General features: G+C 56.2%; 1 protein-coding gene across 1 annotated transcript; it reads left to right on the top strand.

Annotated features, from left to right (window-relative positions):
• Positions 1–1,288: 1,288 nt before the first annotated feature.
• DMTN (dematin actin binding protein) lies at positions 1,289–24,821 on the top strand. Its single transcript, XM_087866627.1, is given in 17 exon segments — positions 1,289–1,758; positions 4,893–5,034; positions 13,284–13,489; positions 13,766–13,840; positions 14,233–14,388; positions 15,291–15,335; positions 15,665–15,764; positions 16,148–16,204; positions 16,416–16,568; positions 17,492–17,616; positions 18,197–18,302; positions 22,442–22,506; positions 22,649–22,697; positions 22,878–22,934; positions 22,937–23,130; positions 23,402–23,482; positions 23,605–24,821. Coding segments are annotated over 15 exon segments (1,395 nt in total). The 5' UTR covers positions 1,289–1,758; positions 4,893–5,034; positions 13,284–13,471; the 3' UTR covers positions 23,719–24,821.
• Positions 24,822–27,211: the final 2,390 nt, after the last annotated feature.

The raw sequence follows: 27,211 nt of genomic DNA, 5'->3' as shown, positions 1-27,211 counted from the left end.
AGACTGTTCTTATTTGTGCTTGTGGAATGGTTGTGCCCCACGTGTAGAAGTAATCGGTCTTTGCCTCCCCCATAGTGCCCAGCACAGGATGTCACACAGAATAAGTATTTATTGAGGGAATTAAACCAACTGAAGGTCCAGAAAGAAGTCCTTAGCCCAGCACCCTGCAGTCCCTCGAGATGGAGGCAGAACGAGAACTAGAATCCTGCCTCCACCCTCCATCCTTAGGTGGACTTGGGTGGGGACGGGTCCTAAGCAGTTAATCCAAATACTTATTTATTCCCTACAATGTACAAGCACTGTGCTAGCCCTTCAGTTAACAAAAAAGATGGACAAGATATTGTATCATCCCCTTCAAGATCTCAAGACACTTGAAATTTAAGGACTTTTGGAAATCTCTCTCGCGCATCTAAAAAGATAGCCAAGTGGCATTTGGTACATCCCAAAAGGGAAAAAGGAGCTAGGAGCTATTGGAAATAAGGACACTAATATGTACAGAACTCCAGAGATGTGCCAGGCAGCATGTGAGGTATACTCACATATAACCCCTTATTCAGGGGGTGGGATTATTCCCAGATCGTGTGTGGGCGAGCTCAGACTCGGAGATACTAATTCATCCATGGTCGCAGCTAGTGTGCGTTACAGTCTAGATTCTTGCCTTCATCACCTGAGTGGGACGTTCTCCACTTCTGGCCAGGCACGCTGGCTTCCGGGACGGGAGAGTACATGGGGCCAGGGCATTGGGAAAGGCTGGCGTTGGCATGAACTTTAAGGCTGAGGAGGATTTCAGGGGCGCCAGGGTGGCTCAGTTGGTTAGGCATCTGACTCTTGATTTCGGCTCAGGTCATGATCTCAGGGTCGTGAGGTCTACACCAGGCTCCAAGTTCAGTGGGGAGTCTGCTTGAGATTCTCTCTCTCTCTCTTTCTAAGCCTCCTCCAGCAATAAAAAAATAAAATAAAAAATAAAAGAATGAGTAGGATTCCAGTCAGCAAAGAAGACATGCAAGGGAAAATACTGAGAGGGAAAACAGCATGAGATAAAAGGCTCTGAGACGGGGAGATGTGACGCATGTTCAGGGGAAGGTGAGCATCTGTGGGTTTGGCTAGAATTGTCAGTTTGCCTGGAGAAGTGGCAGGAAAAGATTGGGTCACATTGGGGAAGGTTCTGTGGTAGCAGGGGCTTTGAGAAGGAGAGTGACCATGCAATTGTGGGGTTGGGGTTTGGGGGAGAGGCTGGTCTGGTGGCAGCATGCCTGGGGCTGAGGCTCTGGGTTCCCTGAAACAGAGGGTCCAATGCACAGAGGTGGGGGGGTGACTGCTAAACTCTTGAGAAAGGGTCACTTCTAGGCCCTCATTCTTCCTTTGATTCCTGTGGCCCAGTTCTTTGTCACCTTTCCCTTCTCCTTAGCTGCCTAGGTGCTTTAGTCAGCCTCCCAGGAGTTAATGTTTAGATGGCCCAGGCATAGGGGGAGAGTCCCGGGTGCTCCCAGTCCCAGCAGGTTGGTGCATGGGGCGGCGCAAGGGGCAACCGAGTGAGACCGAGAGAGGAGAGAAGCCAATGCACAGGCCTTGCGGAGGGGGCTGGCGGCAGGGCCAGAGTCCAGTCAGGACATCTGGCACCAGTGATCTCGCTGCAGAAAGGAGCCGAGAACGAGGTGTCTGGGGCCTGGGACTGCCTGCCTGAGAGGGGAAGGAGCCCCACCTGTTGTGGACTCAAGGGGCCATCTTCAAGGCCTCAAGGCACTCCTGAGCTTAAAGGTATGCTAGTCCCCTCAGCAGCTGGGTATGGCCACACGGCGCCCAGGAAGCCTACCCTGGGGCCTGGACAAGAGGCCCTGGTGTCCAGTGTTGCCCACTTCTGGGGGAAAGATTCTGCCTCCCCTCTCACGCCAGCCTGAAGGGGAGGCAGGCAGGTGATGGGGGAGGATGGTGCACTGGCCCTGAGGAGTCTGGGGCCTTCTCAGGAGGAAAGGGCTGGTGGGCAGAGCAAGTCTCACTGTTGGGCAGGACCAGAGGGGAAGTAGAGGTGGAGCATGGCAGGTGAGAGAAGGGTCTCCTGCCCTGGTTGTGCCCTCCTGATGGGCACCAACACACACACACACACACACACACACACACACACCAGGATCCCTCTCAGTAAGGAATGACCTTGACAGCTACCACGCCTCAGGTCGACAGAGGGAGCCCTAACTCTGCAGTCGCCTTCGTTTCAGGGCTGGCTGGTGGCCAACTATTCTTGCACAAGGTGGCTCTCCCACCCCGGGGAAGGACATTCCTATAGAGTGGGGGGCAGTGGGAATGGGCTTTGCAGGATCGGAAGACTCTCCTCTTGGTCAAGGGGAATGAGAGGGTTCAGGACGAGGAGGAGGTGCTCAGAGACAGAGAGCGGAGGTCAGATGGGGGGCAGCCCCACGTCCACCCCAGCAGTGCTCAGGGCCTCACCTTCCTGCTGGAAGCCACCCTCTGACCCTTCAACAGAGGTCATCCCTCCCTGTTCCTATCACTCTTCCCCAACCGCACACCAAGCTTTCTGGAATGGGGGGGCACTGCCCAGTGCTGCCTCTGTCTGCAAGGCTGGCCTGCTAGCTGGCCCTGAAATTAGGGCTGTCCTGAGGTCGCCCTGGGGGCCAAACCCAGAGCCTCATGGAAGGGGATAGGGGAGACTCAGTGGGAGCCCTGGCCCCTGCAGCTCCCCACCCCCACCCCAGCACCGAGGCAGACCTCAGACCGCCTCCCTCCATCACTGAAGAGGCAGTGGGAGCCACAGCCGCCTCCTCCCCCCTCCCTGCTGCCGCCGTGGCTGAGCCGGCAGGTTGTCTTGGCAACGGGAGGCGGAGAGGAGATGCGCCGAGGGATGGAGGTGTATGTCACGGAGGAAGCTGCCGTGCTCCTGCCCCACGCCCCAGGCCCCTGAAGGTACCGGAGAGCCTTCCCCTCCCCCTCCCCTGCCCTTTCCCCTGGCTTCCCCCGCTCTATCCGACATGCTTGTTTGGCAGAGAAGAATGTTCCCCTCCTCCCGGGCCCAGAGACTCCTACCCATTCCTCAGGAGCCACCTCAGTCCAGGCCCCTGTCCACAGCTGTCCTTCCTGACAACAGCTCATTCCAGCCCTACCTCTGGTCACCCTTGCACCAGAAGACAAATCTCCTGGGGTGGGGTCTGGTGGGGGGCAAGTGGGAGCAGGGCAGGAACCGCGGTAGTGGGAAAAATCAGGGGTCCTAACGGAATGCGGTGGAAAAGCACCTGGTGCCTGGTGTCCCGGAAGGGTGGCAGGAGGCTATGCACGACGGCGGGGCGGGGCCCAGGCAGTAAGGGTGGGCTTGAAGGGAGGAAAGCAGAGAGGCTGGCTGAGACCCGGCTGGGGACAGACAGGCCTGGTCCCCCACTCCCTCCTTAAGGCTGTGGCCCCTCCTGACACATCAAAGGTACACCCCCTCCTGCATCATGTCCTGACCTTTTTTTCCTGGTTAGATGTTTCTTCCCCCACCTCCAGGCTCTCTGGTTCCTTCCTACAAGGCCTTCTCCCCAACCACTCCCCAGCAGCTAAGCCTGAATTCTTTCTACTCTTCCTCAGCCACTCAGCTGCCTGCCTTCTTCATTCCTCCTTTCTCGCTGGAGCCCATCCTTCAGAATTCATTCTGCTCTGTCTTCCACTACCCCAGACATCCCTCCCTTCCTGTCCCTACCTGTCCCCTCCTGTCCTCTTTTCTTTGAGAAAGAGGTCCTGGGCACACTCTCACCTGTCCCCCCCCCCCAAGCCCCTTCCCCTGTGATTTTCCATTCGGATACCCCAGAGCCCCCTCCCCAGATTCTAGATTTCCCCAAGGACAGCTCATACCATCAGCTGACTGGCTGTGGGCAGTGGTTACCAGGGCAACAGCAAGGGCTGCCTAGGTAGGCAAGTCTGCTGTGAGGTGGAGAGGAGGCTGGGGCCATGGCCAGGGTCAGCCCGCGGGGCTCCCTCAGGGGTTACAAATGAACCAGGCTCTGCTCTGAGCCCAGAGAGAACCAATGGGCCAATGGCAGGGTCCTGGAGCGGTGAAGGTTCTCCCATTCAGGGAAGGCCCATCCTGTAGTTCTGTGCTGGGACCAGGACATCACCTGGCAGGAAATTCCCTTCTGATGCAGCCGCCCTGATGAGACACGGGGTCCTTCTCACCACTCCCCAGGGGACTCAGGTGACCTAAGGGCCAGCCCAGTCTCCATGCTGAGGACTGCGTTTCTCAGATCCTCCCCATTCATCCCTCAGCAGGAGGGCATCGTTGCCCTCTCCCTGCCCCTGAGCATCTGTGCCCTTCGGCGTCTCAGGCAGGGCCCTCAGGGGCCTCTGTCGCTGCTTTTAGGGGATGAGTAGGAGATACAGGTGCTGGGAGAAACCAGGTGTTGTCACCCCTCAGTCTCAGTAGAGCCCCCTTTGGCCCCCACCCACGCAAACTCTGGCTGTTTCTGAGGAGGGGCTCTGTGTGGTGGGGGGTGAGTGAGCATGTTACGGGCTGGGGCTACGGGAAAGGGAAACAAGCCAGCAGCTCGCCGTGTCTGCTTCCGATTCTGCTTCATCATGACGCCTGGTTAATGCTCCTCTTGTTTGAAGCGGATTGAGCTGCAGCGCGAGGTGGAAGAGGGACGCGGACGCACACACACCCTCAGGCCGGCCACGCGCTATCAGCGGGAGGTGGGGAGGGTGCCGCGGGGGAGCCAGCGCCCCCCCTCTCCCCCCCCCCCCCCGCCGCCAGACGCAGGCTCGGAGCGCCGGCTCGCGGAGAAGCAGGGTGGGGACGAGGGGGTGGGGGCCCAGAGGGTAGGTCCCCTCCTGTGCCAGCTCCCCCCACCCACCCACCCACCTACCCCAAGCCCCAAGCCGGCTTTTTTCCTGTTATTTGTGCTCTGGGAAAGCACGGCTAGGTTCCTGGAAGAGACGCCTATTACCTTGGCTCTTGAGAAAAAGCGGCAGCCCTGGGACCTGGGACCTGGGCCTGCGCCTGCCCAGCCCGGCCTTGGGGCCTCAGAGCGTCTGGGCCACACTGTCTGGGAAGAGGTAGGTGGCAAGGTCTCCCACCTCTCTTCCCCTCTGTGGGCACTTTGGGCTCTGGGTGGTGGCAGGGATCCCCCGGGGAGGGGTCAGCTGTGGCCCCTGTTCAGTGGGAGAAGGGTCCTGCGTGGCCAGACCCAGGGACTAGCTGGGTTTGATCTCCTCAAATCTGAGTTGAGGAAGAGGGCCGGGGTGTTTCATACTGTCACCCCAGTACCCCCTTCACCTAGCTGTGCTGGACAGAAGTCCAAGCGATGGGATGGGGGGGACAGGGGAGGGCAGGGGGGCTGTTCTTTCTTTGCTGAAGAACGGGGAGCACGTGGGGAGGAGAGCTGAAGGGACCCCGGTCTCCCTCGCAGTGCGCCACAGACCTTTTGAGGGGAGCCAGACACCTGAACACTGGTGGTGATGTGTGTGCTCCCTGTGGGGAGGTATCTGGGGAGCCCCTCTCTCGCCCTTGGCTGGCCAGGCTGCGGTGAGAGCCACATGCAGAATGAGGTTGGGTGGCAGGGTGTGGCCGCAGGCCTGCCCCCTGCTCGCTGGGGCGCGGGGCGCTGGTGCAGTGCTTGAAGGGGCTGGGGGCTGAGCGGACGTGGAGGCCCCTGAGGATCCAGTGGCGCCCTCTTGCTAGCTGTGCCCCTTCCTGGGCAGGTGCGCCTGGTGTTTCCCTCCCAGGGGACGGTGTTGCCAGGCTGTGAGAGTCAGGGGAGCAGGGGCAGGTGTCAGAGAAGGAAGGCAGTCGGGCTTTGGGAATGGGGAGCCGGAAAGCTCCAGGGCATGGGTAAATGGGGGGTGCTGTGTGTGTTCCGGTACACGTGCACAGCTCGGGGAGGGGGTGTCGGCATGTGACGCAGGTGGTGGTGAGCATGGAGAACGGGCGCCAAGGGAGGCTCGGTGGGTGGCTGTGAGTGGGTGTCAGTGGCACCGTGTGTCACTATGGGGGGGCCCTGCCGGGAAAGTGGGGGCGTGATCTTGCAAGCAGGGTGCATGGGTTCTGCAACTGTGTTTCAGTGTGGGCTCCTGTGTGTGTGGGTGAAGTGCTGTGTCCACGTGTGAGCCTCCGTGCTGCTGGCCTCTCCATATGTTGAACACTTGAGTCATGCTGTTCACCTCGGGGTGCAGGTCTGTAGGGATTCCTCTTTTGGAGCTCACGTGTGTGTGTGTGTGTGTGTGTGTGTGTGTGTGTGTGTGTGTAGACACCAGAATAGGGATACCCCCAGAATTCAGAAAGCTGAACTGGGGACACAAGACCCTTGTGTCTTCCCTCTCAATCCAGCTTGTACCAGTGACACCACAACCCACCAGCGGACTGGCTATCAATAGAGGGCAGAGTAGGAAGGAGCTGAGGACCACTCTAGCCTGAGGGGTTGGGGGAAATCTTCCGAGGGAAGGGAGAGGGGAAGGCTACAGAAACCCGAGAGCGCTAGGAGAAACTGGATGAAAAGTGCATGTTTGTGCGATGCAGGAGGAATGGAAGGGGGGGCCTGGGCCCAGGCCCACTGCCATGAGGAGCAAAGACCAGGCAGGGCCTTGAGCAGGTGGGTTCTCAGGCCGGGACCCAGATTCGGGGCCCACCTGTCCCTGCCTGAGGCTCCATCAGAGTGTGAGAGGGTGCTGTATAGTGTTGGCATTAGAGGAAGCCCAACCCTCATCCTAGCAGATAGATCAGGGCTTTAAGAATGGGGATGGGAGAGGAGAAAAGGAGAGAAGGCGAGAGAGGGTACAGGCTTCAGGGATGCTCCATGAACCCCGGCCCAAAGCTAGGAGCCCTCCCCTGCTCTCGCACGCCCTTTTGGGGCAAGCATGGGTGCCCCCTACACACACACACACACACACACTCGGGCCTCCCTTGCTGCTGCTGGCCTGCCCCTGCCCGCCCTTCCCCACTCCACCCTGGGATGGGATGCTGTTTTGGGAACTGGTGACCTAGCTGGATCCTGCCTTTATTTCTGGCATTGAATTGTTGCCACAGTAACTGTGGGGGTGGGGCCGGGAGCAGGACAGTGTGAAAGGGAAGCAGAGCCCAGGGAGGAAAGATGAAGAAAGAGAAGGAAAGGGGAATGGAAAGCAGAAAGAGTGGAGAAGGCGCAGGGAGGGGGCAAGGCAGGCAGTCCCACTGTGAGTGAAACTAGAGAAAAGGGAGAAGGGCAAATTCCCTGCCCACCCTGACCTCAGCCCACTTGGACAGCTCATTTGCCTCATTTCATAACTCACTTACTGTCTGCGCCACCGAAGTCCAGCCTGGCCTGACCCTGCCCGGGGCACAAAGCCTCTCTGCTCCTTGTCCACAGGCCAGGCCAGGGAGCAGGGATCTGGGTGTCTCCACCGTGTAAGGTTAGCCCCCAGGCCCAAGTTCACATTGAAGGGGGATCTTCCGGGGCCCACTGAGAAGAGTGTCCATTGGCTTTGACCTGAGCCAGGCCTGGGTAGGGATTCCAGCCTGACTTCTATTTGGGTGGCCTTTGGCAAGTCAACCTCTCCACCATGGCTCCTCATCTCTAAGCGGGGAGGGCGCCGGCTTGCGTGATGAGTGGAGGGGATGCGTGAAAGTCCCTGGCACGGTGGCCGGCTTAGCACGGGAGGCTGTCGTTCTGCCTGCTGAGCCTTCATTCTCCCAGTCCAGGGCACCAGAGCCAGGTTAGTCCCACCCGGAGCAGGAGCTGGCTGGGATGGGTGCTCGGGTCTTATCACCCCAGCCCGAGGCCCAGAGGTTCTAGTCGCCGCAGAGATGCAGATGCCGGCCTCGTCAGGCGGGGCTGGGCTGGTGGCTCAGATAAGGGGAGGGTGGGGCGGATCTGGAGGAGGGAGGAGCCCCCGCCTCTGAGGGGAGTGAGCAGCTGGGAGGTCCCCTCCACCACCTGGGCTGGCCTGCCTCCACCGCCTTCCTTCCCTTTCCTTCCATCCTGAGCTCGCTTCCTGCTGCAGCCTGCCCTCTTGGTCTCCGTCCACCGTCTACCCTACCCGAGGCTGCCGGGATGGAGGCAGCACATTGTGCCTGTGTGACACAAGGGGTGTGTCCAGAGGGGAGAGAGTGTCAGGACTGGAGGAGGGGGAGGGTGGGTGTTGACTTGGGAAGGAAGGAGCTTTGGGGGAGGGGGCCGCTCGTGGGGGAGTAAACAGTTGCCTGCGTGATGGGATTTGAGAGAAGCCAAGAAAACCCTCCTTCCCTCCCTCTCTCCTTCCTCCCTCCCTCCCTCTTGCTATCCTCCCTCTCTCCCTCCTGAGAGAGACAGAGAGAGAAAGGACACTCCACCCCAACACATTTTCCTTAATTCAGCAGTAAGACCTTCACTTCTTAAGGTGAGCCCTGCGAGGGTAAGAGATCGGCTTGTGAGCGTGTGCTCTACCCCACTGGGCACTGCCAAGCCGGCCCTGAAGGAGTGTGGCCCAGGGTAAGGGAGACCCTGAGGCTCAGTGGGGACACCAGCCAGGGGACTGCATGGGCTTGCAGACCACTCTGCGTAGGAAGGGTCTGGGGAACAGAGCAGAGACATCCTTATTTTGAATCACGTTTCTGAGCCGCGATGCCTGAAGGCAGTGTTTGTGCACGTGTGAGTGTGGGTGCAGGGCCTGATTGTGCGCTGCTGTGACTCGGCTCCTCGTGGACCCTTCCCCTCCCTCCTAGCCTGGGCAGGCACCTCTCTGATATACAGTCATGGCCCCATCCAGTACCCTGCACACACACTGCTATCTAAGGGCCACCACCAGTCTCAGCCTGAGGCTCCAGAACACACTGGAAGTCTGCTCTCCCTCCTGGCTCAGCCACCAAACCTGCTCTACTCTCTTCAGCTTCTGGGCCACCGACCTGTAAGATCTGCATATGGCCTTCCTTGTCACTTTTCCTGGGAAAATAAGGGCCTGGCCCAGGCTACATGGGGCCCTGTGCTGTGGATACCAACTTTCCCTCTCCTGTCCTTCCAGGGAAGCCTGACTTTTCCTTCTAAAGCCAGCCCTCCACTTGGGCCTGGATCGCATCCCTTCCCCTGCAGAGACCCTTCTTCCTCTCCACTCTTCCCTCCCCACTTCCAGTCTCCCCATTTCCTTAAACACCTTCAGCCAATCTGGCCTCCTCCAAAGCCACTCTCCCACCCGCTCGGCCATTCTGTCCCACTCCCCTGCCTGTGTCCCAGCCAGGCCCTCCAAGAGTAGGAGGTCTCACTTCTCTGAAAATGCTCCCGTAGGCCACCAACACGGAGAGCCATACTCCGTCCAGCATGTCTCCCCTTCTCTGGCCGGGACTCCTGGCCTCATGACTTTTCCTCAGCCCTTGCCTCCCATGCTCGCTCTCCACACTTAGTGCACTTGCCTGCACTAGATACATTCCCTGTCCCCAAGGAGCAGCCGTCTCCTTTTCCTGGTCCCTTTCATGCCATCTGGGATGATTTTTCTTCTAGTCCCCTAGATGTTTCCTAGGATGCTGGTTTTGCACTTCTTTCTCCCTTGGCAACCTCATGTACAGACTACCACCTCTAGTCAGATGGCGCCTAAATCTCCTTTCCAGCCCACCCCTCCCTCGACCTCCGGTTCCTCCTGGACGTTCCCACCTGCTCATCAACTCTACCCACTTCCCCCTCAAGAAGGCATCAAGTGAACTCACTGCTGCCCCTTCTTCTGTCTCTGAGCGGCCACCTACCCTTGCTCTGGGGGGCTCTCCAGATCAAGTCTGTTTCGCACATTCTGCCTCTCAGATCTCTCCCGTTTGCTTCCTGTCCATCTTGGGCCGCAGGTCTAGGCCCTCACAAGCCCATGCCAGAACTACTCCCGTGGCTTCCAGGCTGGTCTCTGTCCAAACTGCCCTTCCTGTCCAGTCTCCCCTCCCAGGCTGCATCCACATTCATGGTCCCAAAGCACTGCTTGGATCTGTGACTTCGTTGTTTGAAAAAAGTTTCTAAGCATTCTGTGGCTCCTGTTGCCCTCAAAATACAATCTAAATCCCTTGGTCTGGGTTGGAGGCCTCCGTAATCTGACCCCCAACCTCTTGCCCCACACATATTTCAACCTCATGAGATCTATAATTTAGCCATATTTGCTGTTCCCTAGACAGACCCAGTGCTGCCCACCGCCCCCCCCACCCCATGCCCCTTCTTTTGCTCATGCTGCCCTCTTTCAAGAATCCATTCTTTAGTTTTTGCATGAACTCAAACTGGGCGTTCAAGGCCTACCTCAAATACCTCCTCTAAGGAATCGTTTTTCTTTTCCCTTCTCAACACCCCAGTAGAAGCAATCCTTCGTCCTGTGACCTCGCACAGCTCCTTCTATTATCTTATCTGGCACATGTAATCTGCTTTGCATGGGAGTTATCTATTAACATTCCTCATTTCTACAGGGGCAGCTTAGCTCCCTTGCCTCATCTTTCTTTTCTGCATATGACTTATCACAGAGCGTTGTTTGTGGTTATTGCAAAATAGGTGCTCAGGAAGTGTCTGATGAATGGACGGATACAGCAGTGTATGACTGGGTGGGTGGGTAGATGCTTGGTGGATGGAGGGATGAGTGGATGACTGGATGGATGGATGGATGGATAGGTGGATAGATGGGTAGACACATGGATGAGTGAGTGTTTGGCTCTAAGGCTAAGCCATGTATACAGCTAGTTTGACAACGGCTATTAACACAGTAAAGATCAGGGACGCCTGGGTGGCTCAGTCAGTTAAGTGTCTGCCTTCGGCTCAGGTCAGGATCCCAGTGCCCTGGAATCGAGTCCTGCATCAGGCTCCTTGCTCAGTGGGGGAGCCTGCTTCTCCCTCTGCCTGCCACTCCCCCTGCTTGTGCTCTCTCTCTCTTTCTGACAAATAAATAAATACAATATTTTTTAAAAACACTCTTTAAGGTCAGAGAGGAGTGAAACAGAGCTAACAGCTCTTTGAATATGTACTAGAGTTTATGCTGATCCTCAGACACCTAGTTTTAAAAGCATTACAAAGTGAGAGCTAAGAAGGCCAAGGAAGGATAAAGCTCTGGAATGGAGTCTTTCCATGGGCACCAAATACCTAGTGTGACTGACGGACTTGGAGAGGGCTTAACTCTAGAATTCCAAAAAGACTTGGGAAATGTGGCAGCTTTTAGTCTATTCCCACAGTGCACCTGACACAGTACTAGCTAGGCACTTTGAACCATGCCAGTGCTGAAGACACAGTCATTTTCAGCTCCATGACTCTGGACAACTTTTTAACCTCTTTGAGCCTCAGTTTCCTCATCTGTAAAATGGGTCTACTTTGTAGGGCTGTTGGGGGGGATGAAACAAATCATCCGTTTAAACTGCTTATTAGGGGTACCCAGCTGGCTCAGTTGGTGGAGCATGTGACTCTTGATCTTGGGGTTGTAGGTTTGAGGCCCACATTGGGTGCGGAGATTACTTAAAAATAAAATCTTAAAAAAAATAAAGTGCTTATCAAAGTACCTAGCATGAACATTCAAAAAATGATGGCAATTGCTTTGTTATTTTGCCCTCCAGAAGTTAGCACTCATTCTGGTTCGTGAAAAAACATGTTCCTGCATTAGGCAATGTATAATCAAGGGCTAAGTTATAGGGGTCTCTTTTTCAGTCGCAATGGAACTCAGAGAAGGGTTATCAGGAGGACTAGAATAGTAGGGGAGGACTCCCAGAGGAGGAGGGTTAGGAGGGACCCTGAAGGACAAGTGGGATCTGGGAGGCAAGGAGGTGGACAGAGAGTAGTGGAAGGGCATGCGCAGAAGCAGGGAAGTGGGAGTGAGGGCTGCAGCAAGCAGGTGGTTTTGGTGGTGGAGAGAGGGTGAGCGGAAGAACGGCCGGATACAAAGAAATAGGTGGTAAGACTGGGAGCACCAATGGCCTCGGTCTTTCATTACCCCCTGTGGTAAAGAACGGCTACGGAATAGACATCTAAGTTCATTAGTCCTTGAGGAAAAAGAAATAATAATAGCTAATACTCTACATAGAATGTATAATGTTTTAAGCACTTCACATGTTATAACTTATCTAATACCGAGTGTCCCCATGACATAGATACTAGTACCGTCTTCCACTTTACAGATGAGAAACGTGAGGCACAGAGAGAGTAAGTAACTTGCCCAAGGTCACCCAGTGGCTGAGTAGCAGAGTCTATACTCACCCCCAAGTACTCCAGTCCAGAGCTCATGCTTTTAACCTATGCATTATGCTGCCTCTTCCCTGTACCTGCTGTAGCCATCAGCTCTCTTCACTCTAAGGCTTATTGTCAGCCAATGGAAAGATAGTCCCACTGCCGCCATTGCTGGAAACTCAGCCAGGCATTCACTGAATGGTTATTATGAGTCCAGCACAGGGGAGGGGGGAGAGGAGGACCGCTAAGGGAATTAGGGAGGAAGGCTGAAGGCAAAGACACCAAGACATGGACCGTAGCCTCAGGGAACTCATAATCTACTGCAGCCAACCGAACCTAACTCTCTAGGAGCAAAGAGAGCGCAGTGTGGGACAGCACCCCTTCCTGCCCAACCTCAGGGGTGCCGCCCTGCCTGAAGCAGCAGTGCAGAGGGCCCACTCAGCACAGGCGGCCCGAGAAGGCTGCCTACAGCTGGGATGTGGCCTTGGCCCCAAATCCATGCTTGCTAGTGAGGCTGCTGGCCAGGGACAGGGCTGTGATGGCTCTGGGCTCCCTCCAGTCTCCTCTCCATGCTTCCCCACAGTGGAAGCCAGGGCAGGGAACAGGGACAGGGACAAAGGGAATGTGGGCTCCCTCCAGCCTCCCCTCCCTTCATCTCCATGGCACCCCCCCCCCCCACAACCTCACCACTCATGCCAAGTCAGTTTGGCTCCATCGTGTCCTCCCTGTCTGTCCACCTCATAGGTTCAGTAGGTCCCTCGGGCTATGAGACAGAGGGGAGCACAGCCGACAATGGATTGGGGGGGGGGAGGGCCAGGGGCCAGCACAGAGCCAGAGAGGCCGTGGCCTGGCCGAGGGGAGGGGAGTGAGAAGCGGGGCCTGAAACCGGACCGCGGCCCCAGGGCAGGGCAGGGCCGGGCCGGGCAGGTGTGACAAAGCAGGAATGTAGAGGCTGCACCAGAACGGCTGACCCCTGCAGTCATTTCCTTTCCAACCGGAGAACAATGGCTCAAAAACAAGTGCAGCCCCTCCGCTTTCCCGCCTCGCTGTCCACACGCGCTGGCCTTCCCGGGGCTGAGCGAATGGAAAGCCGACCTCCTGGAGGGCGCCGGCTCCCTTCCGCCCTGCTCTCCCGAGCTCGCTGAGATCCGGGGCCCCGCCGCCCTCACCCGCACGCTCTCCCTCCCCTCGCAGGCCCTGCCCTCGGTCAGCAGCCCGGAGAGTCACTGAGGGATGAGGACGCCACAGGCCGGTGGAACGCACTTTCTGCTCTCGTGGCCCCGAGCGCGCAGCGCCCCGGAGTCGGGCACAGCCTGACGCCCTGTCGTCTCCCCTCGCGCACGGGGCTCTGCGAGTGACCCGACCCGCCGGCTCCCTGCTGCATGGAACGGCTGCAGAAGGTGCGCGGGGGCCGCCCCCACGTCCGGGCGGTGGGCGGCCCGGGCAGCGGGTGGGGCCAGGCTTCCCCGCCGCGGGTCAGGTCGGGAGTCGACGGTGCCACCTGGTGGCTGCCCGCGGCGCCGCACCCCGGGGCCCCAGAGGCCTAGGGAAGCCCTCCCCTGCCCCGCCCCAGCGGCCCTCCCTCCGCCCGGCCCTCCGCCGGGTGGAGAGCCCTGCCCGCTCCCGGCCCTGGCACGCACGCTCATTCCCACCCGCCCACCTTTCACTCTCCCCAGCAACCACTTACCTCCCCTGGGAGCGTCAGCTCCTCCCGAGGCTCCAGTGTTCCTGGCTCTCCCTCCAGCATCGTGGTGAGTACCTCTGGCCACCAGCACCCTCAGTCTGGGACGAGGGGTGGGGTGGGGACACGCTGGGCCGCTTCACGCAGAGCCTCCCAGACGATGGTCCTGCCCGAGCTGGTAGGCAGAGAGAAGCCAAAAATCCAGAGAAGGTTCCCCACACCCACCTTCTACTGGTCTGGTCCGGCCTCCTTGTACCCAAAGTGCTAGGTGAGGGACTATCATTTTTTAAGGTGACTCTCTAAACCCTTAAAATTAAAACAATAGAATTATTAACTAATAGGAGCTGGCGTCTCAAACGGCTGCCCATTTTCTTCCTGATAAATTGTAAGTCCAGTTCGTAAGGCCAGTTTTCTAGGTGAGGCTTTTGGCACATCTGCTCCATTCCTACTATTTCCCTTCAGGCCAAGATGGACAATCAGGTGCTGGGCTACAAGGACTTGGCTGCCATCCCCAAGGACAAGGCCATCCTGGACATCGAGCGGCCTGACCTCATGATCTACGAGCCCCACTTTACCTATTCTCTCCTGGAACACGTGGAGCTGCCCAGAAGCCGGGAGGTGAGGGGTGGGAGGCTCCTCTTGGACGAGACTTGGGGGAAGGGCTCCCCCAGCCACACAGGGGAGGAGGCGGAATCCCTCTCATGCTTTCTTTTTTGGTGGCCAGACTCCAAAACAAGAAAGGCAACTGTGGGCAGAGATCAACCGATGGTCCGCCCAGTGTCTGTGGAGAGCAGGCAGAGGCTGGCTGGAGGCTGGGGGGTAGCTCCATGTACAGAAGGGGGGAGGCCATGCTTGAATGGCAGCATCACAGAGCAGGGGCTGGGGGCTGTAGAGGAGAAGCGTGGGAGTGGACAGAAAGAGCAAATTGGCCAAAAGCCCTCAGGAACACTGGACTGGGAGGCTGGAAGTCCTCAGTTTCCCCTCCTGTAAAATAGAGGTGATACGTCCGCTCCTCCACCTCACCAGCGACTTGAGTGCCAGAGATAACCCACAGCAGCTCCTTCGTAAACTGTATTCCAGCAAGGGGTAGTGTCACGGCTGAACAGTGAGCTGGAGGCAGGCTGTGGGGAGACTTACCTGCCCAGACTCCATCCTGCATGCCTGCGGCTCTTGGCCCTCCCCCCGCCCCCGCCCCCGCCCCACCCCGGGTGCTAGGCTCTGAGGACAGAGCCAGAACCCCCTTCAGTCGGCCTTCAGAGCACAAGCACATGCTGCAAGATCCGTGCCTTCCTCATGCATCCAGAGAAAGAGAGGACTCTGCCCAGGAGAGCGCTAAGAGGGAGAAGGATGGAGGGCCAGTGCTGGGAACTGGCAAGGACTGAGAGAGAAGACGTGGCTCAGAAATTGGCCGGGCACGGGTGCAGAGTTGGGTGGGGGGATGAAGTGGCCCCTCCGGGGTTCTAGGGATGAGGATTTACCCCTACCCTTGTGGCTCTGACCAGCCTCCTCTCCATCCGCAGCGCTCACTGTCACCCAAATCCACATCCCCCCCACCATCCCCAGAGGTGAGTCTGCCCCACACCTGACACTTCCCCAGCTCCCCACCCCCACACATATGCAGAGCCCACGGGATGACCTCATCCTGTCGCAGACCAGCTCTGGGTCCATCTGTCTGTCTGACCCAGGACCTCATTTAACCCTTTCTCTCTGGGTCAGACACCATCAGCAGGTCAAGTCCTTGGACACCCTTCCTCTGCCCTGGGGTTGGGGGCTCGTGGGCTGCTAGGGTGGGGGGACAGACATGGTGGAGTGAGGTGAAGCAGTGTCTCCACGGGTTGGAGAGGGTAGGGTGGGGGACCTGGGAGCTTCAGTCAACCACACTTCTGCTCTGCAGGTGTGGGCAGAGAGCCGGTCCCCTGGAACCATCTCTCAGGCTTCAGCCCCAAGAACCACTGGGACGCCCCGGACCAGCCTACCCCATTTCCACCATCCTGGTAAGTTTTACTGTCATTGTAGTGGCACCCTTTCCCTACAATCTCTTTTTCCTACAGGGACCCAAGCTTCTTATTCTCAGTCCCCCACTCTCTGGGGTATATGTTCACCCCAGAATGGCCCAAACCTCTGATGCCAGGTCCCAGGCAGAACTCCCCGAAATGATGGACCCTGTCATGCCTTTGCTCCCACCCAGCCAGAAAAGTACAAAAAGCCCCAGCCCCCTGAGGGACAGTTCCAGGAACTCCGGTTCTGTCTTGGCTCTGGGCAGGAGCCCGTGAATGTCCTTGCCTTCCTCCATCCTGTTTGTGCCCTTCTCCTCACTGAGCTGGCCTCACCCACCATCAGCGTAGCCTTCTCATCGGTTCTTGCTCCCTGTCCACAGAGACCACCCGCCCAGATTCCAACATCTACAAGAAGCCACCTATCTACAAGCAGAGAGGTGAGGCCTCCCCTCACTGCGCTGGGCTGGGAGGCCGGGAGAAAGGCTGTTCATAACAGCACAAAACCTCTGCCCTGTGCCCTCTGTTGTGCCCTGTTTTCACACCCACGGTGTCACAGATGTGAACAGGGATGGGAGAGGAAGTTGGGGGCTAGGGTGGGCCAAGGTGGCCTGGCTCGGGGTGGGGACTGACCCTGGCCTCCACCTGCAGAGTCCACGGGAGGCAGCCCACAGAGCAAGCACCTCATCGAGGACCTCATCATCGAGTCCTCCAAGTTCCCTGCAGCCCAGCCGCCCGACCCCAACCAGCCAGCCAAGATTGAAACCGACTATTGGCCATGCCCCCCGTCGCTGGCGGTTGTGGGTAGGAGACCGTGTTGGAGAGGGGTGGGGAGGTCCCAGACACCACCTCATAGTCCCTGTTAAAGCTCCATGAGTCCACCTTCTCCCCACTGCCACCTTATGTCCTTCACGACCCTCCTGCCTTCCTCTAGCTCTTGGTGTACGTGGCCTTGCTTGTTGGTCTTCCACTCCCTTTCCATTCACTTCCTTGACCACTCAGCAGACATTGACCAAACGTCTGCCTCCAGGATCTGTGATAGGAGCTCTGGAAAAGAGAAAGAGGACTGAGACAAGGTCTTGGTCCTCAGTGAATTTAGGTCGTGCGACGGTGTGTTGCCTGCTCGGCTTTACCACAAGCCGAGAGAATGTTACTTTTATTTTTTTAAGATTTTATTTATTTATTGGAGAGAGAGAGACATAGATAGCGAGAGAAAGCAGGAGCAAGGAGGAGAGGGAGAAGCAGGCTCCCCGCTGAGCAGGGAGCCTGACACGGGGCTGGATCCCAGGATCCTGGGATCATGACCTGAGCCAAAGGCAGACGCTTAACTGACTGAACCACTCAGGTGCCCCTGTTACTTTGATTTTTATTTTGATTTTTTTGAAATTTTCTTTCTTTGTTTCTTTTCCCCAAGATATTATTTATTTGTTTGAGAGAGAGAGAGAGAGAGAGACCGAGATAGCAAGAGAGAGCAAAAGTTGGGAGGAGAGGGAGAAGCAGGCCTCTGCTGAGCAGGGAGCCCAAGGTGGGGCTCAATCCCAGGACCCGAGCAGAAGGCAGGTGCCCAACCGACTGAGCCACCAGGCGCCCCTACTTTTATTTTTTACAAAATAATCTGTAGGGTTCTCTTGAAGGGGCAGTTCAGTGCCACGCACAAAGCCAGCACCTGGTAGATGCTTGGTGAGGGAATGGCCGACTGAGGAGCCTGCTTCTGCCCTGTTCCCCAGAGACAGAATGGAGGAAGCGGAAGGCATCTCGGAGGGGGGCGGAGGAAGAGGAAGAGGAGGAAGACGATGACTCCGGGGAGGAGATGAAGGCTCTCAGGGAGCGTCAGCGAGAGGAACTCAGTAAGGTAGCATCTCGCTTCTCCCAGCCACCCTGCCCATGTCTTCTTGGGGACACAAGTCCTAGGTCGCTAGCTGTTTTGTCTGAAGAGTTTTGTATCTGAAGGACAACCTTGTAGGAACATGAGGATTCCCCTTCTTCCCGGGACAGCAGGCTGCTGCTACTGAAGGGACACCAGGACTTCACGCCGCTTGGGGGGGACACTCGTTAACTTAGGGTTAAAGGAAAGAAAAGGGTGCCCCCTCCCAGTGCCAGGCTTCAGGAGGCTAAGTTCGTGGGAAGGAGAGCAGGAGAGAGGGTGTTGGGAGCCATGGAAAGGCGCCTTAGAGGGGCCTGGGTTGGTGCTCTGGGACGGTGAGCTGGGACGGGAGGCCACGCGGGTGCAGTTACGCGGAGCCGCGAAGACTCCTTTCTCTCGAGGGTGGCCAAACCCAGCATGGCAGAGCCTCAGAGCAGAGCGACAGGCCCCCCGGTCTCCAGGGCACAACCCAGCCACTCGGGAAACCTGTCCCCAGTCCTGCCTGCCGATACCCAGCTCCGATGGATTTGAGAACTCAGTCCGGAAGTCTTCCTCCCTCCTTCCCCAGGTTACTTCCAACTTGGGAAAGATGATCTTGAAAGAAGAGATGGAAAAGTCATTGCCTATCCGGAGGAAAACCCGCTCTCTGCCTGACCGGACACCCTTTCATACCTGTGAGTGCCATGGCCGGGGCCCCGAATCACCTGGCCAGACCTCAAGGCCAGAAGCACAGAGTCTGAGTCTGTCTATCGTGTGGGGGTACAGGAGACAGAAGAGGCTGTCACTGGCTCAAGGCACTCATGCTCTCCTTAGGGCAAGGGTACCAGTTGTGGAATAAGACTAGATGATAAAAGGTAGTATCCGCTAAAGCAGAATTAGCAAATTTCGTTTCATTGATCAAGCGTTTATTGAGTGTCTAACATACGCTTAAACATGAGAGCATAAAGAGTCAAAAAATAGATTCTCCTTCAGTAGCTTCCAGTCCATGGGGAAATTGACATGGAAATTGACAAGGAAATTGGGGTCAGCACAGTGGGGCCACGCTGTGGTGACATGAAAGGCACACACTGAGTGCTTCACGGGGACCGTGACAGGGCCCGGGGCCAGAGGACTGGGGGCAGGGTGGGTAACTAGCTCTTGAAGAGAAAGGCAAAGTGAGTGGGGGAGAAGGGCCTTGTGGACGCTGGGGACAACATGGGAGCAAAGGCAAGGAACAGGAAACATTCTGGCCAGCTTACAGGGCCTGCAGGAGCCCGCCGTTCCAGAACCCAGAATGTGCCTTGGGGTGGCGGGGATTAGCCAGAGAGCCCGGCTGTCCTGGGCTTTGGGTACTATGGCTCAGTCACTGGAGTCTAGCCTGGACTTCCCTAGAGCAGCGTGGCTGGAGCAGAGGGAGGGAGGTGTGGGGATCCAGGCTGAAACCCTGAAAGCCTAGCCTCGGGAGCCTCCTACCTCCTGCTGGTCAGAGCAGCCTAGACTCAAGGGCGGAGAGAGGCATTGCACTGCCTGATGAAGGCACACAGGCTGCGAGATAACAGGTGGGCCATCTTTGGAGACACTCCCCCACATTTTCCAATGGGCTGGGTAAGGGCTAAAGTTGTACATAGGTTCATGGAAGGGCAGTGGGTTTGAGAAACATACAGGAGATGGACTCAGCTGGACTAAGTGGCTGATTGGATGTGGGGAGGGAGGGAGAGCCGAGTGGGGGTCTTACCTTGGGCGCTGGGCGGGGACAAACCTGGAACTGAGGTGATGAAGGAGGGGGGCTTGGGGGAAGGATGAAGGGACCAGTTTGGGACTTAAAGCACATGTAGATGGGAGCCGGGTCTTACTGAGTTGGAAGATCGTAGGCGAGTGAGTCTTCAGCTTGTAAGTAGTAGTAAGACCTTGAGGGAAAATGGGATCATGCGGAGAGAGGGAAGGGAGGATGTGAGGCTGTGCCCTGGAGTGCTCCCCCCAGCGAGATCTGCGATGTGGGAGGCAGGCCTCTGGCCTCGAAAGGCCCCTTTCTCTGCGGGCTGGGGACTTGGGTCCGGCAGCAGGTGCCAGGAGAGTTTGAGGCTGTCTGCTGAGTGGAAGCAGGGTGAGGCTGGGTGAGGGTGGGAAGGTTTGGACTAGCCGCTGCAGGGAAGGGGAACCGGTGCAAGGCGTTCTGTCTATAGTGGGGATAATCCAGCAGCGTGGGCTTTATCTCCATGGCCTATAGGCAACAGGGGAGTGGGCCGATCCAGGGTGAGGATTTTGTACGCAGGCAGGCGCTGAGGGATGAGGAGCCAGGGGAGCTGCTGACCGCTGGGCGGAGGTTGGGGGCGGGGAGAGGGGAGAGGAGAGGTCAAGACCCCAGAGGTCCCCATGACACTGACAAACAGATGTGCTGGGAGTGAGGCTGAGAAGCTGCAAACAAGGAAGGGGTGGTGCCGTGGCTGCAAAGTGGGATTCCCGGGCTTCAGATGTCAAGGTGCAGCCATCGTGGACAAGACCCAGAGCGTGGCCGTTTGAAGGGGCTGCCTCATGGGGGGTGGAGGTGGAGGCCTCCGGGGTGTGGGATTCAAGGAGCTGTAAGGGCCATATGTGCATGGACATCCCTAGGGTCACTGAGAGTCCCCAGGATGATATTTCAGTGTGAGTGGGAAGAGTTACAATAGGGCCTTTTTAGAGAATGTAGAGGAGTGAGGGCCTGAAGAGAGAGGCAGGTGGAGAGATGCCCCAAAGGTTGGATTCAATCTCCATGTTCCACCAGATTTTGCTATTCAGTCAAAATTAGCAGTTTAACTTCCATTTTGGTCTTGCAAGGTTGAATAGCCAAATATCTACCTCATTATCATTTTTGGCATCCCTGAACTTGTATGTGACCAGTGATCACATGATTGCATAGGCTATGGTCATAGCTGGTCAACCTCAACAATTTCAGAATCTTTTTTTAAGATTTTTTAATTTACTTATTAGAGAGCGAGAGAGAGAACGTATGAACAGGGGGAGGGGCAGAGGGAGAGAGAAAATCCCAAGCAGACTCCATGCTGAGCCCAGAGCCCAACGTGGGGCTCGATTGCAGGACCCTGAGATCATGACCTGAGCCGAAATCGCATCTGACACTTAACCTACTGAGCCACCCAGGCGCCCTCAACAATTTCAGAATTATGAACAGGTGTGTCATTCTGACTCTGTAATAACACTGAAATGGTCACTTTCAAACATAAATAAGCCCTCTAAAAGTAACTTGAAGTGAAAATCGTATGTGCTTTGTGGGTTGAAATTCTATCAGTCACTTGAAATGTAAATGTATACTTATTCTCACAAAAGTGAAATGCTGGGGTGCCTGGGTGGCTCAGTCAGTTAAGCGTCTGCCTTCAGCTCAGGTCACGATCCCAGAGTCCTGGGATCAAGCCCTGCATTCAGTGGGCAGTCTGTTTCTCCCTCTCCCTCTGCCCCTCCCTCTGCTTGTGCTCTCTCTCTCTCAAATAAATAAAATCTTTTTTTAAAAAGAAGTGAAATGCTTCAATAATGGATGATCATTGTAGAAACAGATAATTTCCTGCACAGAAGTAAGTATTTAAAAAAAATTAAGAAAAACGAGTTCCTCAAAACACATTTTGTTCTCACCAAACTTCTAAGCAACAGCTTTTTAAAAAATGTTTTCAGAAGACAATTTCTTAAGGTTCGACTCTATCCGTGCTAAACCTTCAAACAAAAATGTTTGCCAGGATGCCTGGTTGGCTCAGTTGGGGAAGCGTGTGACTATTGATCTTGGGTCGTGAGTTCGAGCCCAACAGCGGGTATAGAGATCACGTACTTAAATAAATAAATACACTTTAAAGATGTTTATCAAAATGATTGCCGTAGAACGCCAGGATTCCTAACATTTGTACATGAAAGAGTTTTGAGGTCTGGCCAAACTAAGAATCTTAGTTACAAAGTATTTTTTAGGAAACCCTGTTAACTGAAAGCCAGTTTTCCTGAGTTACAATCTGCGGTGCAAGAAAGCTGAGTGACACCATGAAATGTGTAAGCTGAAAGTGACATCTGAGCTTGCACATGGGAAGTCTATACATATAATTTTAAGTAAGCTTTATATGCACTGTGGGGTTTGAACTCGAGACCCTGAGATCAAGAGTCCCGTGCTCTGCTGGCTGAGCCAGCCAGGCGCCCCCACAAATGTGAGGTTTCTTGGCTGCTGGCACAGTCTAGCAGCTGATGGAAATGGCCGTTTCTGGATTGTAGTACAAACGTTTGATTACTAACATTGCTAATAATAAAACTGTAATGATTCAACTATTTTGACTACATTTCAGATATATTTTTGTAGCCCAGAGTTTCATTTTATGACGGTGGCCTCATCACCTGGCCATCATTGGCTGACAATCAATTTTAACACTCGGGCATTTCGCCCAGATGTGTGTGTGTATTTATTTATTTTTAGAGATTTTACTTATTTATATGAGAGAGAGAGAGAGGGAGCACGAGCAGGGGGAGGGGCAGAGGAAGAAGGAGAAGCAGGCGCCCTGATGAGCAGAGAACCTGATGCGGGGCTCGATCCCAGGACCCTGAGATCATGACCTGAGCCGAAGGCAGACGCCAATGGACTGAGCCACCCAGGCGCCCCCAGATGTGTATTTAGTGAGACAGTTCAGAGCCACCAGCATAGTGCCACTTGCGGAAGGTAACGGGCAGGACCCAGAAGCCAACAGGGACCCCCCGGACCCCCCGGGTCCAAACTTCACCGCCTTGCCTCTGGCAGGGGAGGCCAGGGAGGCAGCCCTCTCAGAAATGATGGTCAGACCAAGGGCACTGAACGGGGCCTCTTGCTCTCTTCCAGCCTTGCATGCAGGAACATCGAAGTCGTCTTCTCTCCCCGCCTATGGCAGGACCACGCTGAGCCGGGTAAGGTCCCAGACCAGAGATCCCAGACCGTGAGGGAAGAGTGTGCCTTCTGGCACCTCGGAGGGACTGAGCTACTTGGGAATCCTGGGGGAGCAGTGCGGAGTTCTCCAGCTTCCTTCTGATCCCTTCATGTCCTTTCTAGCTACAGTCCACAGACTTCAGCCCCTCTGGAAGTGAGACTGGAAGCCCAGGTGAGAGGCAGGGCTGCCCAGTGCCAGGCAAGCCGGGAAAGGGGCCTCAGCAGGCCCAGGGCAGCCTGCGTCTGAGATGTGGGCAGGGCTGTGGCTGGAGGTCGGGGAGGCTGAGCTGGCAGGTGTGGAGGCCTGCTGACCTTAGAGCTGCCTCTGGACAATGGTTCTTCTCTCCCGCAGGCCTGCAGGTGAGTGCCTTCTGGAGGGGAACACGCGGAGCAGCAGAAGCCATGGACGGGTGACGGGAGTGTGGGGGGAGGGGGGTGTGGGGCCACAGAGCTGCATGATAAGGACACGAGAAGCCCAGGGTAAGGCTGGGGAGGTCTCCCTGCCCCACTCTGGCTCACTGCGGCTTTGGTCTCCCCAGAACGGAGAGGGCCAGAGGGGGAGGATGGACCGGGGGAACTCCCTGCCCTGTGTGCTGGAGCAGAAGGTGAGGGGCAGGGGCGGAGCCAGGGGTGGTGGGCAGGGGACAGGACCATCTGCGGGGGTGGGCCAGCCCGCCGGTGGGGAGAAGCCAGGGAGGTGAATGCACTAAGGGGTCGACGATGGGAGGGGCGGCAGGGAAGTTGGGGGAGATGGTTGGCAAAAATGGCTTGAGCCCCAGCGGCACTTACAGGCTGATAAGGAGCCCAGGGAACTGAGGGGGTTCCGCTCACAGGAGACTCTGTGAGCCTAAGTCTGCCCCCTCCCCTCTCTCCCAGATCTATCCCTACGAGATGCTGGTGGTGACCAATAAGGGGAGAACCAAGCTGCCTCCAGGTGTGGATCGGATGAGGCTTGAGGTATGCAGAGGAAATGTGTGCGGGAGGCCTGGGGCCTCTTTGTCTAGTGCTCCCTTAGTCATTTGGCCCCGCTCCGCCCCGAGCCCCCGTCCCTAAGCTGCCTCCACATGCCCCCTTTCCAGAGACACCTGTCAGCCGAGGACTTCTCAAGGGTATTCTCCATGTCTCCTGAAGAGTTTAGCAAGCTGGCCCTGTGGAAGCGGAATGAACTCAAGAAAAAGGCTTCTCTCTTCTGACCACCCTTCCCACTCCATGACTGACGCTCTCCCCTGCTGCTTCAGGGCTCTGGAGCTGGGGCCACTCGACCCCAAAGCATCATCTCTTAGGGGAGCAGGGCAGGGGGACGGAGGTAGAGTTGGCTCCATTCCCCAAGGGGGAGCCAAGACCTCTGCAGTGCTGGGGTTGTGGGACGTGAACTTGCTTCCCCACAAGGAGCCAGGGGCCCCCTTCCCTCCTCCCTGGTCCGCACCGCACAGGGCAGTCCGGAGCCCAGCACACACAGAGATAATGTTTGCACCCTCTCCCCCCACCACCCCCACAGGAAGGTCCCCACAAGAGAGTGAGGAGAAAGGAAGGCAGCACTTAGTGGTCAGGCATGTGGCAACCTTGACCGATGGGTGGGTAGAACCCTCGGGCCTGCTAGGAGGGAGGGTGAGAGTGGGAAGCAGCCAGGCAGGCCGGGAGAGCCCCAGGACCCCCTGTGCACCCAAGCACGCCTCCTCCCCTCACCTTGGACGGCTTCCCCTGCACCTGGGCCTCTCGCTCCTCTGACTCTTAGCAGGAGCAGCGTGAGCTCAGCCTCTGGCAGCGAGGTCATCCTGGCCTCCAGCTCACCCTGTTCTCTCCTTGTGACCCCTAAGCTTCAAAGCCTCTTGCTCCAGCCCTGTGGCTTCCCCAGAAGCCTTGGCTTAGAGTGGAGATGTTGCAGAACCCTGGCCCGCCGTCAGCCTCCAGGCAGTCAGCTAGACTTCTAGCGCGCAGGGCCTGGGTAGAACCCGGGCCCTCAGGCTCTCTTGGATGGGGTCAAGAGGCCAGGCTGAGTGTCCTGGCCACCAGGTCCTGCGCGTTCCCATGCATCCCCACCACGCTGTCTGAAGAATGTAATTTATTGGGGCACCCCCAAGCTGCTTTCTCTCCTAACTCTCTGCCCTACCTTAATCACACTCCCAGCTTCTCTTCTCTACAGATACATATGTGTATATAATTATATATATATTTTTGCCCGGGTCTGGGTTTTGTTACTGCCCAGACCCTGGCGTCCCTTTCCACTGTGTGTGTGTGATGATGCTGTGGGAGGGGGACTCTGCTTGGAATTAAAAGGTTGCATTGGGTCCCCAAATCTATTTGTTCTTTCTGGGCCACCAGATCGTGGGTAAGAGGAAGAGGTGATGCCAGGCTGAGAGAAGGCTTGGGAGTGAGGGTTCAAATGGGGAGCCCCGAGGGTTGGAAGAGATGGAAACAGCACGCACACTGCCCTTCCCGCAAGCCCGGGCCACAGAAGCAGGGGCTGGCCTAGCAGGGTCCCAGCTACCGCCTCTTCCTCAGGGCCCGTGTGAGCACAGATGCACGGAGGAACGGCAGAAAGTCACCCTCTGGAGACTGAGACGAGAGCCAGCTGGGTGCAAAGCCTGCTTGTCCTCGACTGAGGCCCTGAACGCCCAGCGTGGCAGTCAAGCTCGTCAGTATCTGACACGATTGCACCCTCCAGGGCCCGATGCTCCCGGTTGGTGGGGAGGCCAAACACACAGAGAAGGTCCACGGTGTGCATGAGTAGGCGGTAGGCGACTACTGAAGAGCAGGCAGGGAAAGCCAAGCAACGGAGAAACGGGTGAGGTCTAGTGGGCCTCGGGTTCAGTGGAGGCTGAGGGAGGACGGGGTAACATGGTCTCGCTTGACTTGGCAAGGCCTCCCCCGGGGGGCGCAGACGGGGAACTGGAGCGTGGAGGTGGGTGGAGAGGGTGAAGATCACCGGAAGATCGGAAGGGGGACATCGTGTGTGGGTGCTGGCGAAGGGCTAGCCGGATAGAACCTAGATGTGGGCGCATGAGGAGGCGTGCTGTGAGAAGGACCCGGGGAGCTGGAGCGTAAACCCAAGAACTGGGACCTGATTCAAGTCCACTACCCCCGAGATGAGTTTCCACCCCCTTTGGCTGAAACAAAAGCAAAGTGGGTAAGAATCACTCAAATGTGAACCATTATTTGAAGATGTAGGAGTTCTGATACATCTGCAACATTGTTTTATCCTTTCGACGACCCGTGAGGTCCGTGGCACAGACCATTCCGTGGCATAGACCATTTTCATCCTTACAGAGAAAGAGAACACGGTAGAAGAGACCGTTCATCTGAAGCCTGAAGCTACGTGCGAGTTCATGAGTGGAGACAGACCTCCAAGTTTCTCGACTGCTAACCCAGGACTTCCCCAGTATAAACAGTTGCCTCTCGAGGGGCAGCGGAGAGGGCAGACGAGGAGGTGGAGAGAGAGAGAGAGAGAATGGTTACCCAATTTTAGGTGTTCAGCCAATGTTTGGAGGCCTTACCCTGTTCCAGTACTTGGGATACAGTGGTGACAAGGCCAGCACCCCCGTGTCCACAGAGCTCCCGGGCTGTTGAACAGCAAGGGGTGCTGAGGCAGTGTTTGCTCACAGGTCCCCGGGAGGTGTTTTTGGTGGGGCAGATTGCATGCTAAGACCTAAAGGATTTTAAGTTTTTGAGATTTGGAGAGACTTGAAGTGGAGCTGGGTCCCTCAGACAAAACCTTAGGAGACTCTCTTAGAGCCTCTTCCCACGACACACGCACGCTCGCTTGTACGCAGGCACATGCGAGCAAACAGATGCAAAAGCTTGGTGATCACTTAGTCCAGCGGTTTCCAAAGCTTTTCAGTAGCAAACCTTTTTTATTTAAATTCTATTTTATTATTAGTAATTGCAATACATTTACAAGTTGAATTTTATAGCTAATTATGATGAAAGTGAATGAGAACAAAGAAGCTTTGATGACCAAAAAAATTTTAAGGCACGATTTATATACAACAGTTGCCTCTTTATCGTATGCAGGAGCTAACTCACTATTGTATTTGGCTGCATCGTATCAGGAAAATCCTGATCCACACAGGTAAGTAGTTACAAAATTGTGCTTTAAAAATGCACACAGGGGCGCCTGGGTGGCACAGCGGTTAAGCGTCTGCCTTCAGCTCAGGGCGTGATCCCGGCGTTATGGGATCGAGCCCCACATCAGGCTCCTCCGCTATGAGCCTGCTTCTTCCTCTCCCACTCCCCCTGCTTGTGTTCCCTCTCTCGCTGGCTGTCTCTATCTCTGTCAAATAAATAAATAAATCTTTAAAAAAATAAAATAAAAATGCACACAAACCCATTCACACTCCTCCCACTGAGCTAGCAGCTAGCCCAGTGTCAATGTCCCCTCTCCTTGGAGCTGGGCTTAGTGACTTGCACATCCAAGACAGTTCACCCAGCAATAACGTTGGCCCTCATTTAAACCGACAGGAGGAATGGCTTTATTCAAAGGTCTTCTCCCAAAAGAACTAATCTGGCAGACTTTAAATACAGCTGACCCTTGAACAACATGGGGGTTGTTCGAAAACACAGTAAAAAATCTGCATATAAAATCTGACTGCCCCCAAATTTAACTATTAGCCTGTTCACCAGAAGCCTTCCTAACATAAACAGTCGATTAACACACGTTTCGTATGTTATATGCACTTACACTGTATC

The sequence above is a fragment of the Ursus americanus genome, chromosome 13 (assembly GCF_024610735.1).
Source record: "Ursus americanus isolate L20-20 chromosome 13, mUrsAme1.1.p, whole genome shotgun sequence".
NCBI lineage: Eukaryota > Metazoa > Chordata > Mammalia > Carnivora > Ursidae > Ursus > Ursus americanus.
Note: the sequence above shows the minus strand (reverse complement) of the source record. Positions and strands in the feature narration are given on the sequence as shown.